This window comes from Colobus angolensis, unplaced genomic scaffold, assembly GCF_000951035.1.
Source record: "Colobus angolensis palliatus isolate OR3802 unplaced genomic scaffold, Cang.pa_1.0 Scaffold10, whole genome shotgun sequence".
Classification (NCBI taxonomy): domain Eukaryota; kingdom Metazoa; phylum Chordata; class Mammalia; order Primates; family Cercopithecidae; genus Colobus; species Colobus angolensis.
In genome coordinates, this window is record NW_012110919.1 from 7,084,358 (window position 1) to 7,098,678 (window position 14,321).

Below are 14,321 nucleotides of genomic sequence, written 5' to 3' on the forward strand. Positions count from 1 at the left end.
CATGGGGAAACCCCATCCCTACTAAAAATACAAAAATTAGCCAGGCATGGTGGGCACCTGTAATCCCAGCTACTCGGGAGGCTGAGGCACCAGAGTTGCTTGAACCCAGGAGGCGGAGGTTGCAGTGAGCCGAGATGGTGCCACTGCACTCCAGCTTGGGTTACAGAGAAGCTCTCTGTCTAGTATCCCATTATTCCATTCCCTGGATGTATTACAGTTTATATAACCAACGCTTTCCAATGGATATTATGATTGATTCCAGTCATTTGCTATCGTAAACAATGCTCCAATAAATATTCCTGTACACACATTTTTAATCACTTGTGCATACATATCTGTAGAATAAATTCCCAACATGGCTCCTTTTAAATGCTTTTTTTAAAAAAAAGTGGTAGTGGAGCAGAGACTACTAGTGAACCCCCAATATCCATTCTTCCTTCTTCTGTAGGAATAGAACCCTAAATGAACACTCAGAGTAGAGGCTATGTTTCTCAGCCTCCCTTGGAGGCAGGTATAACCACGTGGCTACGTTTTGGCCAAGGGGATGTCAGCGGAAGTGGCGAATGCAACTTCAGGGCATGTCCCCGCCTTCCCCTTTTCTCCTGGCTGGCAGGAATATGGATGTGATCACTGGTGTGGAAGCAGCCCTCTTGGACCAAGAACATAGCCCAGGAACAAGCCAGAAGGAGTTGGGCCCCTGATGTGAACCTCCATATGGAATGCTTGCATCCAGACTTTACCTGAGCGAGAACAAACGTTTATCATGTTTAAGCCACAGTTGTTTTATATTTTCTGTCACTTGCAGCCAAACTTTTACATTGTAAATACAAATAGTGCCAAATGTTCCTTTAAAGAGAATGCCTATAGAGTGCCTGAGTGCCTGTTACCTATTACAAACTCTTAGTGTTATCCACATGTTAAATCTTTGTCAGATTTATAAGTGAAAATTGTAATTCCTTGTATACTAATAAATCCTTATTCCTTGTATGCTTATAAATAAGCAGAAGGAGACTGGGCACGATGGCTCATGCCTGTAATCCAGGTCTTTGGGAGGCCGAGGCGAGTGGATCACCTGAGGCCAGGAGTTTGAGACCAGCCTGGCCAACGTGGTAAAACCCTGTCTCTACTAAAAACACAAAATTAGCTGGGCGTGGTGGCGCATGCCTGTAATCCCTACTTGGGAGGCTGAGGCAGGAGAATCACTTGAACCCAGGAGGCAGAGTTTGCGGTGAACTGAGATCATGCCAATGCACTCCAGCCCAGAAAACAAGAGCGAAACTCTGACTCAAAAAAATTAATAAAATAAATAAAAATAAAAAATAGGCAGAAGAGTAAGATGAGAAAGGGTGGTAAAGGAAAGAAATGGGCAGATTTTCATAAAGTTTAGTTATGTATGTCCTGGACTAAGACAAATAATTGAGTTAATTGTTTTATGTCATGAGAGACTGGGGCAATCTAGCTAAATATGACAATTTAATGCACCCTCTGATTTGAAGATTTTTTTGAATTACAAAGTAGAACAGAATCTTCTCTGTAGGTAGTTTATAAACTCATTACATTTTATATTTATTGTGTAACATTCTCCTTTTCTTATGCTCACAATCTGCTATGGAGCCTTACATTACTAGGCCCAAACAAGAATATATTGATTGATCTCTTTTTACCTCCAGAATTCAGTGTTGGCGATAAATCTGAGGACATTTTGTTGCCTGGCCCTGTTGAAAGAAAAAAAACACATTAAAAAAAATTCTATGAATATCATATAAAAGGGCTAAATTCAACTGCCAGTGACTCCTTAACAGTCCTTATAGCTTTTAAAAGCAGTGAGCACACTCATACTCTTTGACCCAGCAATTTCAATTCTAGTATCTTATGTCAAGAAAATAATCAGACAAGCAGCCAAAAAAGCATGTGCAATAATGTTTGTTCAGTGTCATTTCATGAATACAGAGTTGACCAAATAGCTATGGTACATCTATAAAATGAATTACCAATTGGCCCCTTAAAATGATGCTGTAGTCACTATTTACCTCTGTCCATGGTATCGGTTGAAAAACAAAACATTTCAAAAGAGTATGGATAGTGTGGATTAAAAAATGCATGGAAAAATATGAGAGGTGTTTTGAAATGCTGGTCATCAAACATGAATCGTGATTATATGTGATTTGGTGCAGTCTCTCATTTTTACTAGGTTTGGGATTATGTGGGATTATGGTTAGGTGATTGAGGCACTCAACCTTAGCTGCAAAACTTAAGGATTGCCACAATAAACAAACAAAAGCAAAACAAAAAAAAACCTGCAGTTATTATGATAAATTGTTAATGCAATATATTTTTATAAAATTCCAAATAAATGCAGGAAAGTCTATAATGAACAAAATATCAGAATTGTAAATACAGACAGTATCTGACCCTGTACTTGTGTGACCCTGAGAGCCAGTGCCTCACTCTACTCACCCAAATCCTGGCCTACAGAACTTGTCTCTATTTAAAATTCTGTTATTTCATTTATCATGAATTTTTTACATTAATTTATATATTTAAAATAGTGAATTAAAACATTGCTTATTTTGATTATTGAGTTTTTGCTTTCCCGTTAAATTTTGTGCCTGAAGCTGGAGCTTCACTGGCCTTACTCTAATCCTTGTTCTGATTTCTATACTTTTAGTATCATTCAAATTTCTCTATGAGCTGGTGTAACTCTTACAATGAGAAAAATAATAAAGATATATTCATTTTAGGGATAAAGGACACCCAGGAGTTTGTATTTAAAAGTGTGCCCACAACAGAAACAATGGACAACACATTGTATTTTGGGCTGCCCATTTAAATTTGTGCCTCAGGAATCTCAAAGAGCCATATTTAAGAGCTAAATATCCTGGAAGCAGAGCAGCAGATAATACAGAACACAGACTCTGGAGAAGCCTGATTTTTGAATTTTGGTTTGGTATTTACTTATGTGTGAGCAAGTTCATGTATCATTCAAAAAACATTTATTGAGTAAATAATATGTGTTGGGTACTGTTCTACGTGTGAGGGGCGGGGCAATTTTTAAAAAGACAAAAAAGAAGAACAAAAACCATTGTCTTCATGGAAACTACATCTTAATTACTCAGCATCTCTGAGCCTCTGCTTCCTGTTTCATAAAGTGGACACACCTCTTAAGGCTTTCTTGAGGATTCAGTAGGCAATGGATTTAACCAAGTGGGGTGCCTGGCTTACAGACCAGCTCAGTAAGTGGGAACTAATATTTACTAATTAGCATCTGATTTTAGTTCCAGTGGTTATAGAAACAAAGATTTTTTAAAAATATGTTAAAACTTATAAAAGAGAAAAAAATGAATACAAACCTGTAACATTGATATTATACTTTTTCAAATGACCCAACATTTTTTCACAGGCATTACATTCATTCTCACAGGTGGAAAAGAAAGATTGGTAAAAATTTGGTGACAACCTGTGGTTGATGAGTATTTGGAATTTGGACGGCTAATACTAAAGATTTATAGATTTTCTTTTTTTTTCTTTTTTTTTTTTTTTTTGAGACGGAGTCTTGCTCTGCCGCCCAGGCTGGAGTGCTGTGGCCGGATCTCAGCTCACTGCAAGCTCCGCCTCCCGGGTTCACGCCATTCTCCTGCCTCAGCCTCCCAAGTAGCTGGGACTACAGGCGCCCACCACCTCGCCCGGCTAATTTTTTTTTTTTTATTTTTTAGTAGAGATGGGGTTTCACCGTGTTAGCCAGGATGGCCTCGATCTCCTGACCTCGTGATCCGCCCGCCTCGGCCTCCCAAAGTGCTGGGATTACAGGCTTGAGCCACCGCGCCCGGCCCACTTAGATTTTCTTAATTTTACACTCTGTTCTCATCTCCACTCTTAAGATACTGATCTTATCTTGTCACATTTTCACTCCTTTGATCCTTCTATCTAAATTCACTCTCCTTCCTACTCTCATTCCCTTTATCCTTAAAGTCTTTCTGCAATGAGCATCTTTATCCATGGGTTCAAGGACTTTTTCAATCACAGAAAAACTGGACGCTCTGTTCCTCTAAACCAATTGCTAAGAGCAGATGTCTCTTATATAGTTCATATAACATGTAAATGTAATCAGCGGTCTCTAGATGTTGTTATACGTCTATACTTCCATATGCATGAATTCCTGTATTGATGAATGAAGGGTCGGTGAACAAAAGGGAGGGAGAGGAACAGAATCAGTTATTCTTAGGAAGGGATTATAAAGTTCCCTTTCCAATCAGAAAAAATGTTAAAGTCAGTGGATGTCTTTGTTGTGCAGAATAAAAATAGCATGATGGCTAAACAAAGGCTCTGTACCAAAAGAGAGGGAAAATGTAATTGGATTGCATAGCAAATGCCTGAAAATTCACATCTTAAATACATGTTCAAATCCAACTTCCAATAGATGAAAAAGATCAAAAGCTCAGAAATATCAGGAATGTAAAATGGTGGTGTATAACCGCCAGCCATCCTTTCTAGAGGTGGCATAAGCTAAATGATTAACAGCATAGACTCTGTGTCCCTTAATCCTCACACTTCTTTCAAGAGGAATGATGCAAATAGTGTCTACCTTGTGGTATTGTTAGGTAAGTTACTATGTCCAACCTTTGGATGGCCTCAGTTGCATAGTAAGTGCTATGGGAGTGTAAGCACATGAAGAGGTGCACTCTGAGGGAGGAATGTGCCTGGCGTGTTTCAAGAATAGTGAGGAGACCAGTGGCCTTAAGCACAGTAAACAAAGGGGAGAGCACCAGGTGAAGCCAGAGAGACAACAAGTCCAAGATCACTAGGGCCCTGGAGGTCATTTTCTCAGTGAAATGGAACCACACAATGAATCACTCTGATGCTGAGCTGAGAAGAGACTGTAGAAAGGGAAAAAGGTCACACAGGGAGATGTATTAGATTATAGCCACTGGGGGCAAGAGATAATGCGATCCCTTGAGATAGCAGTGGAAGTGGTGAGAGGTGGTTCGATTCTAGATGTGTTTTGACAGTAGAGCCTACAGGATTGGCTGACGGTTTGGATGTGAAGTATGAGATAAAGAACTGATTGCAGAAAGGATGGAGTTGCCATAAATGGAGACAGAGAAGGCAGTGGGGGAAGGGGCAGTTGGGAAGATCAGAGGCTCATTTTGGAACATGTGAAATTTGAGATGTGTATTAGATATCCAAAGGGTCATGGGCGTAACGTATACTGTTCTTTCAAGTGAACACCATGCTGGTTGATTTTATTAATTGTTGTATTCCTTTAATAGCTGTACAATTATATGTGGTCTCTGAGTCAGGTCCCTTGACAAGTGTCATTGCAAGGGTAGTAGGAATGGCACTAGGGAAAGGCCCCTGGCCTTTGGGGGCAGGTTGGTTTAACTCCTGCCTCTGACTCTTATTCTCTCTTTCTCTGGATCTGGAGAATTATGCTTAATGCACCATAGAATCTTCTATCAAGTATGAATAATAACACCTTCCTTACAGGCTTGCTGCAAGTTTCAAACACAGATAATATATGCAAAGTGCCTGCTTATAGCTTGTAAAGAAGTGATCCCGTATACTTTTCTCAAAGTAAATATTGTCCAGATCCTTCCTCTTTCTGGCCCACTCTGTCAACTGCCACCATTTGAAATGGAAGCATAACAACTACTTTTCATAAGAAACTCCCAATCAAATTTCTTGAAATCTGGTCATTGGAGAGGAGTCTACCAGCCATATCAGTGCAAATCTGGGGGACCTGAATCAGCTTCATGTAGATTCTTAACATTCCGACCTCCAGGGAAAGTGAGGAAAGAGGAGTGGGATTTGATAAGGCCCAGTCCTAATGTTCTAAACCAACTCTAAATAAAATGAATAATAACACTGCCTACCAGATGTTATTCGAAGCAGTTTATTTGTTTTTTGCAACAACCCCCTCTAAAACCCAATGAAAATGAATTTCTAGATGTGAGAAAAAAAGCAATGTTTATCTTCACATGCATATAAGGATTTAGACCGTTTCTCTCAGACCCAATGCCCTTCCATTTTTTTTCCCACCTCCTCTCCGCCTACCTTGGACAAATACTAGGAAAAGGGGCTGTGAACTGTGTCCTTGGATGGTGTAGAGAGATCAGAGCTAGCAATTTTTTGTTTACCTAAAAGCCAGGAGCCACTGGGTCCTTGGCCTGCTTAGACACACGCTGCCTCTTTTGACTGGATCAGAGCACAGCACAATGATGAGGAAATTACTTTCAGCTTGACCTTTAAGGCACTGCTGGCGTCAGGCTGTTTAGTATGGACTTTTCTGTTGACATTTCTGACTGCCCCTTTTGCGAAGTAAAAACAAAAAAAACAAAAACAAAAAAACCTGGAGGTCAAGAGGAAGGAAGGATGGGTTAAAGAGTCAGCATACATGAGTCAGATAATGTGAAAAGTACTTTATAAGAGCTGCTATCAGGATGCTGGTTATTACCAAGGAAAAATGTGTCATCCAAATCCATCTATAACCACTGAACAGTAACAAAGGAGAGAAATTCACTCATCCTTTCTGCTTTTGCAAAACTCCTGTTTGCAGGAGCTTATCAGGTAATGTTGTCTGTCTGAACTGTGAATCAGATGCACAGTTCACTCACAAACATAAATACCTATGAAAAAAAAAACATAATTTCTTTTAGACTCACCCAGAACTTGCAAGGTTTAAGTACATGGTCTGTGAAGTCAGGAGAGGAACTATGCTATTGGCTGAAATCTAATCCTTAACTTAATTGGCCAGCAAGACAAATAGCAGGATTAAAATAAACTAATAATAGTAATAATACCTATTACTTGTTTACAGCTGGGCACTGGGCTAAGTGATTTATATTTTATTTTAATTAAAACTCAGACAAGCCCATAAAGTAAAAATAGCTCTCCCTGCGATAAGGATGAGAAAACGGAGGCTTCAAGAAATTTACTGCAAATAAATTCCCCAAGGTCAAACAGCTCATAGGAAACAAAACTGAGACTAAGACAAGTTTATTGAACCCTTTCTATTTTTCTGTAGTTTTAACCCATCCTTTATACCTATAATTGCATAGTTCTGCAAATATGCCTAAAATTGCAAAATGTAACTGATTAAAGTCTTCAGCAGAAATTTTATAACATAAAATTTTAATATTTCTCTGTGAATTAGTGACTTTATGTGTTTCTATTCCCCACTATTTCTACTTCTCTTTTGAAAGGCATAGAAATACATATGTATAAACTTTTTAAAAGCTATGCACACACACACACACACAACCTGTTTGTGGTTGTATTTATGAGCTGTGAATAATCTTCTGATGCCCCCTCCCCTACCCACCGTTAGGGTCTCTTTCACTCACATTGTCTGTATATTTTCCAATTTTTATCTTTCCTCTCTATTTCCTAACTGATCTCTCTTTTATAGGCCATAATATGAAGCTAAATTATATTCTTATTTATTGTGGTCATCTAAAGGAGTTTTTGCTTTCTGTTCTAGGTGTTTTTAATGACACGAAATTAATTTTTACATTTTGTGGTTTTACAGGCTTAGTCTGCTTTTATAGTATATTATTTGTGTCCACATCTATCATTTTTATGGTAAAGTCTTTGTTGGGCAGGAAAAGCGCCTTTCCTGTCTTTGTATGTTCCACAAGACTTAACACAGAGCTTGTAATAAACGTGTATAAACGAAATTAAGTAATTAAGGACTCAAAACAAAAGCCTGTGCCTGGCAGTGTTTCCATAGCAATTGGTAGTAGGAAGCGACGAGGCTGAGAATCACAGACCATCTTCCGTAAACTTGATTCTGTCTCCAATTTTGGTCGCAAGTTGCTTATAGACCACACCAGACATTGCTGAGGGGTGGGAGGGGACATGCGGAGGGGCGGACACTGAGCTGAAACCTGTTTTACCTCAACGAGTTTGCGTTTGGATCCAGGAGCCTTTCCAACCTAGCCTTCGGAAAGGCGTTGTGGGAAAGTGGGCGGAGGTGCCAATCGATCTTCCGGTCTCGGCTCTATCCTCCCCCAGCCCGGTTCCGCGTTATCTCAGGGACCGTCTGGTAGCTGATCCCGGAACGGAGCTGGCCAACGGATAAGTGCGCGGCACCCGCCACTCGCGCGGACCCAGGAGCACCTCCCCTACCGCATCTTCCTCCTCCCCACCCCCAGGTTCTCTTGGCTCGCGGCCCTCTGAGTCCCGGGCTCCCGCCTCAGAACCTGTGGGCAGATGTTTCCTCCACGCAGTACCCTCCCGGGACTCTGCCTCCAGGCTCGCGTCCCAGCACCCTAGGCAGAGGTTTCCCCCACTCTGTCCTCTCCCGGGATTCTACCTCCAAGCTCCGGTCCCTGCCCCTGGGCACAGCTTTCCCCTAGTCTGCCCTTTCCCGGAGCGCTATCTCCAGGCTCCCACCCCAACCCCCTGGGCAGAGGTTTCCCCTATTGTCCCCCTTCCGGGGCTGTACCCCAGGTTCCCGTCCCTCGCTCCCGAACACTCCAGGCGCCCTCACCCCACCACCCCTTGACCCGCTTCCACATAACCACGTGATCGACACAGCTCACTTTGATCTCTGGGGGTGACCAAACTTCAGTTTCCTTATCTGAAAAGTAGGGACACTAGTCTCTATCTCGTTTACTCAGGACAAGACGACCAAAAAAGAGAGGATTCCTCATCAGTTTTACTTTTACTACTCATTGCCATTCTTGCAATGATAACCGCCCGGGTTGCTGTGGTTGAGGGAGGCGAGCAAAGGGCAGCAGCTGCGAGCGCCCGCCCCCGCCCCACCCTCCCGGCCCCGGGCGGCGCAGGCTGCGGTTTTTCGTCCTCCACTGAGTCCTGCCAGTGGCCGGAGCCCAGTGGCCTCCCGGAGACCCTCGGCGCACGGTGACATGGCAGGCGGCCACAGCCTCCTGCTGGAGAACGCGCAGCAAGTGGTGCTGGTGTGCTCCCGCGGTGAGCGCTTCCTGGCGCGGGATGCGCTGCGCAGCCTGGCGGTGCTGGAGGGCGCCAGCCTGGTGGTGGGCAAGTAAGTGGCCGGGCGCTTAGGGTGGGGACCGCCACGGGCGGAGCTGGCCTCTCTTCCTCTCACTGTGCACTCTGAAGGGAAACAACGCCGTGAAAGCGTCCCTACACAGAGACACATGGGCAAGCCAGCCTTTGGGGCACCTGTTGCTAACACGCTCTGCTGCTTGGGTTGTCATTCCGTTTAAAGAGCTCAGAGAGGAATATCCCATTGGAACGCATCGGGGTCCTGCCTCTGCTGGTAAAATATCACTGTCCAACCATCAGAAGGGGTTGAGATCTTCCCCAGTGCTTCTTAAAGCGAGGCCAGGAGACCATCTTTGTCAGGGTGGCCTGTGGTTATTTTATTCTTACGCCAGATTTCTGATTCCATTTGCATCCCCAACTCCCTATCCCTAGAATTTTAGAATCAGCATCACTGGGGCTGGAGTTCTGAGACCTGAATTTTTCAAAAGTACCTTTCACATCCCCCTGGTATCGTACACTAAAGCTTTAGAACCACGGAGAACATGTAGACGATAATGGCCCTGAGTGATAATAAATCAAGATTTGGCTATCAGAAAACAAGATATTTCTCTTACTCTTCTGAACTTCCTGCCAGATGTGAATAAAAGAACAAAGTTTGAGGGCGACCTGGGGTAGCAAGGGAAGTTGGATGAGAATTTGAATTCAAAGGGCCCAACGGGGCCACAATTGCACGTGATAAATGAGTCTCACAAACTGACCACAAACTGACCACGGCTTATCTGAGGCTGTTTAGGATTGTGCAAGAGTCCAGCTTTTGAGGTACTGTGGGTTGGTTTAATTTTATTTATTTATTTATTTTCGAGATGGAATCTCACTCTGTCGCCCAAACTGGAGTGCAGCGGCGCGATCTCAGCTCACTGCAACCTCCGTCTCCTGGGTTCAAGCGATTCTCCTGGCTCAGCCTCCTGAGTAGCTGGATTACAGCAGCCGCGCCACCAAGACCGGCTAATTTTTGTACTTTTAGTAGGGAGGGGGGTCTCACGATGTTGCCAAACTGGTCTCTAACTCCTGACCTCAAATGATTTACCCGCCTCAACCTCCCAAAGCGCTGGGTTACAGGCATGAGCCACTGCGCCCAGCCTCTATGATCTCGGCTCCACCTCCAAGGCTCAACTGCAACCTCCACCTCCCAGGCTCAAGCCATCCTCCCAGCTCAGCTTCTCGAGTAGCTGGGACTACAGGCGCGGGCCACCACGCAAGGCTAATTTTTGTATTCGTTGTGGAGACAGTGTCTCGCCGTCTTGCCCAGGCTGGTCTCGAACTCCTGGGTTCAAGTCATCCACCTGGTTTGGCCTCCCAGTGCTGGGATTACAGGCATGAGCCACCACGCCCAGCCTAATTGGTTTGTTTTTAATTAATAAAGGGATGAAAACATTCCCAATTTACTATAAAAATATTATTTAAAATTTTGCTTAGAAAGTTGAAAAATATCTACCTGGGTTGGGACTGGAGTATCTTATAAAAATTACATCAATGCAGCGGAGTGCGGTGACTCATGCCTGTAACCCCAGCACTTTGGGAGGCCCAGGCAGGTGAATCACCTGAGGTCGGGAGCGTGAGACCAGCCTGGCCAGCATGGTGAAAGCCGGTCTCTACTAAAAATACAAACAGTAGCTGGGCGTGGCGGCGCACGTCTGTAGTCCCAGCCATTCCGGAGACTGAGGCAGGAGAACCGTTTGAACCGGGAGGCGGAGGTTGCAGTAAGCCGAGATCGCACCACTGCACTCCAGCCTGGGGGACTGAGTGAGACTCCGTCTCAAAAATAAACAAATAAATAAAATTATGCTAATTCACCAACATGAAGTCTCGGGTTCCAAGACATGTTCTACCTTCACACCAAAACCACAAAATGTAGGGAGAGGAAAAGAAAGGAACTGATGTGTGGTCTGGCAGGTGGGGCTTTTTCATTCCAGTCTGCTACATTGTTCTCAGAGTTTGTTGGATTTATTACATTGAAATAAATTTATAAGAATATCGAGAACTTTGCCATTCAAATATGATTAGCTCAGTACAGGATGGTGTTGTTTTTATTTTCACTTACTATCATCACTGTCTTACATATCAGGTTGGTGCAAAAATCAAGTATAGAATTGGAATACTTATCTGGTGATTCGAGGTGCTTTGACATATATCTCCCACCTTCATTATCTGAATATTTTAAGGTAAAAGTGTTTTCAGGGTGAATTATTTAGGTGATTGTCTTAAATTTTCACATCACTTCCCTTATGCAGAACCTGTGTGTTCAAAGACAACTTGATCCAGCTTTTCTTTTGGTAGACAAGAAGAACACAGGCTGTGAGTGTGAGTGTGTGTAGGGAGAGGAGTACTGATTAAAAGCGCAGAGAAGTGGAAGAAAGTTCCATTTCAGAGCCCAGAAATGGATGGATTTTAACTGTGTGTGTTTTTTTTTTTTCGACAAGTATATACATACCATGGTGTGTCCTGCTTAGAACGAATCTCAGTGAGATCAACTAATAGTCAATCCCCTATAAGCTATAGATATATAAAGTGAGTCCTGGAAAAGAATATGGTTTGAGGGACACCAAAACTCCCCCTTCCTAAAAATAAATATCTCAGTGATTGTCTGCCACAGGGTGTAAATACCACCATTGTATTCATTCATTTAGGTCTCTAAAGATATCTCATTCTTAAATTAAGTTCTCTCTCTCTCTCTCTTTCTGTGTGTGTATGTGTGTGTGTGTGTAGGCTGTAGTTAATCTTGAAGAAGCTCCCAGGTGTGGAAAAGAAGCACAAACTGTCAGTAACATGTATCTTTATAATTTTAATGGCTACCTAAAAAAAAACACTTTTGGGAGAATGCTTTTTGTTAGTTTCCTTCAATAACTGTCCTCATTATGTCTTCAACAAAGGACATAAACCTTTATTCAAACATAGGTAGGACTCCATCAATGAATGAGAGAACCACACTTTCGAAAGGTAGATAAGCATGGGATTAGTGGGGTCAGGAAGAGGATCCAGTGCCTTTGAAATTCCCCTCCCGCACAGACGGAGAATGTGAGAGATTTATTTCTTAGGTCTGACTTTGTTAAAACAACCTCTCTTAAAGCAGTGTCAGTCATCAACTCTTTGCATAAGAGCATTATCTTTGTTCTTTCCCATTTAAGGGTCAATTTCTAGTCCTGCTGGTCCTTTCCACCACCAGATTCACTGCACACTGGGTAGATTATGTAACTGGGCCAGATAAAAGCTGTTAGTGATGAAGAATTGTATTAATCAGGATACTAAATTCTATTTCAAGACTTAATTTCTTATTCCACCCTAAGTTTATCCTCCCCATGACCCCAAAATCGTTATTTCTTTTCCTATCATAACATCTTCTCTTTCCATCCAGTTTCTTCTGCTCCTCTACTCTTACATTTTGTTAGGTTACCCCAACCGCTTCTGCCCCAGTTCTGAATCCCTTATCCTAACTGCTTTTTGCAACACATTCCAGCTCTCAGGTTAATAGCCCTGATTCTCCATGTTGGAAACACGAATTTGCTGTAAGTGACCAAGACCTAAATTAACAGTGGCTGAAACAAGATGGAAATATATTTCTCTCCTATGTGAAAATCCAGACATAGGAAATGCAGGGCTAGCTGATTGCAGTATTCCATGGGGTCCTCAGGAGCCAGGGCCCTGCTACCTTGCTCTCCCATCCATGGCCCACTTTCTTACACTCACTCCATGACCCAAGATGGCCACCCCATCTCTAGTTATGGTGTCTGCATTCCAGCCAGTAAGAATAGGAAGAGAAGACAATCCTACTGGCTAGACCTTAGTCTCACAGCCACACCTGGCTAGTGGGAGACGGAGAAATGTAGTCTGTATTTTGGGTCATCATGTGTCCAGCTAAAATGTACTAGTGTAAAAAAAAAAGGGAACACTGATCTTGGGGAACAAATGGCAATTGTCTGCTACATATGTTTGATGTTTAAAGTTTTTTAATTGTAAATTTTCATGGTACATAGTAGGTATATATATGTGGGGTACATGAGTTATTTTAAAACAGCCATACAATGTGTAATAATTATATCAGGGCAAATGGGGTTTCCATCATCTCAAGCATTCATCATTTCTTAGTTTCACAAACATTCCAATCGTACTCCCTCAGTTTTTCTAACATGTGCAACATATTATTGCTGACTGTAGCCACCCTGTTGTGATGTCAAATACTAGGTCTTATTCACTGTATCTAATCATATTTTTCTAGCAACTAACTATCCTCATTTTTCTCCTCTCCCCTTATATTCTTCCCAGCCTCTGGTAACCACCATTTTACTCTCTGTCTCCATGAACTCAATTGTTCTCATTTTTAGCTCCCACAAATGAATGAGAATATGCCAAGTTTGTCTTTCTGTGCCTGGCTTATTTCACTTAACATAATATCCTCCAGTTCTATCCATGTTGTTGCAAATGACAGAATCTCACTCTTTTTTATGGCTGAATAGTACTCCATTGTGCATATGTACTACATTTTCTTTATCCATTCATCTGTGGGTGGGCACTTAGTGTACTTCCAAATCTTGGCTATTGTGAATAGTGCTGCAATTAACATGGGATGCAGATATCTCTTTAATATACTGACTTCCTTTCTTTTGCATATAGACCTACCAGTGGGATTGCTGGATCATATGGTAGCTCTATTTTTAGTTTTTGAGGAGCTTTCATACTGTTCTCCATAGTAGCTGTACTAATTTACATCTCCAACAGTGTACAAAGGTTCCTCTTTCTCCACATGCTCACCAGCATTTGTTACTGCCTGCCTTTTGGATAAAAGCCATTTTAACTGGGGTAAGATGATCTCTCACTGTGGTTTTGTTTGCGTTTCTCTGATGATCATTGATATTGAACACCTTTTCTTATACCTGTTTGCCATTTGTATCTCTTCTTTTGAAAAATGTCTATTCAGATCTTTTGTCAATTTCTTAATCAGATTATTATGTTTTTTCCTATTGAGCTGTTTGAGCTCCTTATATATTCTGGTTATTAATCCCTTGTCAATTGGATAGTTTGCAAATTATTTTCTCCCATTCTGTGGGTTATCTCTTCACATTGTTGATTATTTTCTTTGCTGTACAGAAAGAAGCCTTTTAGGCCGGGCGCGGTGGCTCAAGCCTGTAATCCCAGCACTTTGGGAGGCCGAGACGGGCGGATCATGAGGTCAGGAGATCAAGACCATCCTGGCTAGGCGGGCGGATCATGAGGTCAGGAGATCAAGACCATCCTGGCTAACACGGTGAAACCCCGTCTCTACTCAAAAATACAAAAAAACTAGCCGGGCGAGGTGGCGG

General features: G+C 42.4%; 2 protein-coding genes across 2 annotated transcripts in view; one reads left to right on the forward strand and one right to left on the reverse strand.

Moving 5' to 3' along the window:
* The window catches only part of CCDC38 (coiled-coil domain containing 38), a 67,534-nt gene extending 59,095 nt beyond the window's left edge, over positions 1 to 8,439 (reverse strand). The window contains exons 1-2 of the mRNA XM_011934198.1: positions 7,893 to 8,439; positions 1,665 to 1,715 (exon numbers count right to left, since the gene is read on the reverse strand). Of these exons, the coding sequence (XP_011789588.1) occupies positions 1,665 to 1,701 (37 nt within the window). The 5' untranslated portion in view covers positions 1,702 to 1,715; positions 7,893 to 8,439. The remainder of the gene's footprint in view (positions 1 to 1,664; positions 1,716 to 7,892) is intronic.
* Positions 8,440 to 8,767: 328 nt separating this feature from the next.
* AMDHD1 (amidohydrolase domain containing 1) overlaps positions 8,768 to 14,321 on the forward strand; it is a 22,528-nt gene continuing 16,974 nt past the window's right edge. The window contains exon 1 of the mRNA XM_011934209.1: positions 8,768 to 9,004. Coding sequence (XP_011789599.1) covers positions 8,868 to 9,004 — 137 coding nt within the window. The 5' untranslated portion in view covers positions 8,768 to 8,867. The remainder of the gene's footprint in view (positions 9,005 to 14,321) is intronic.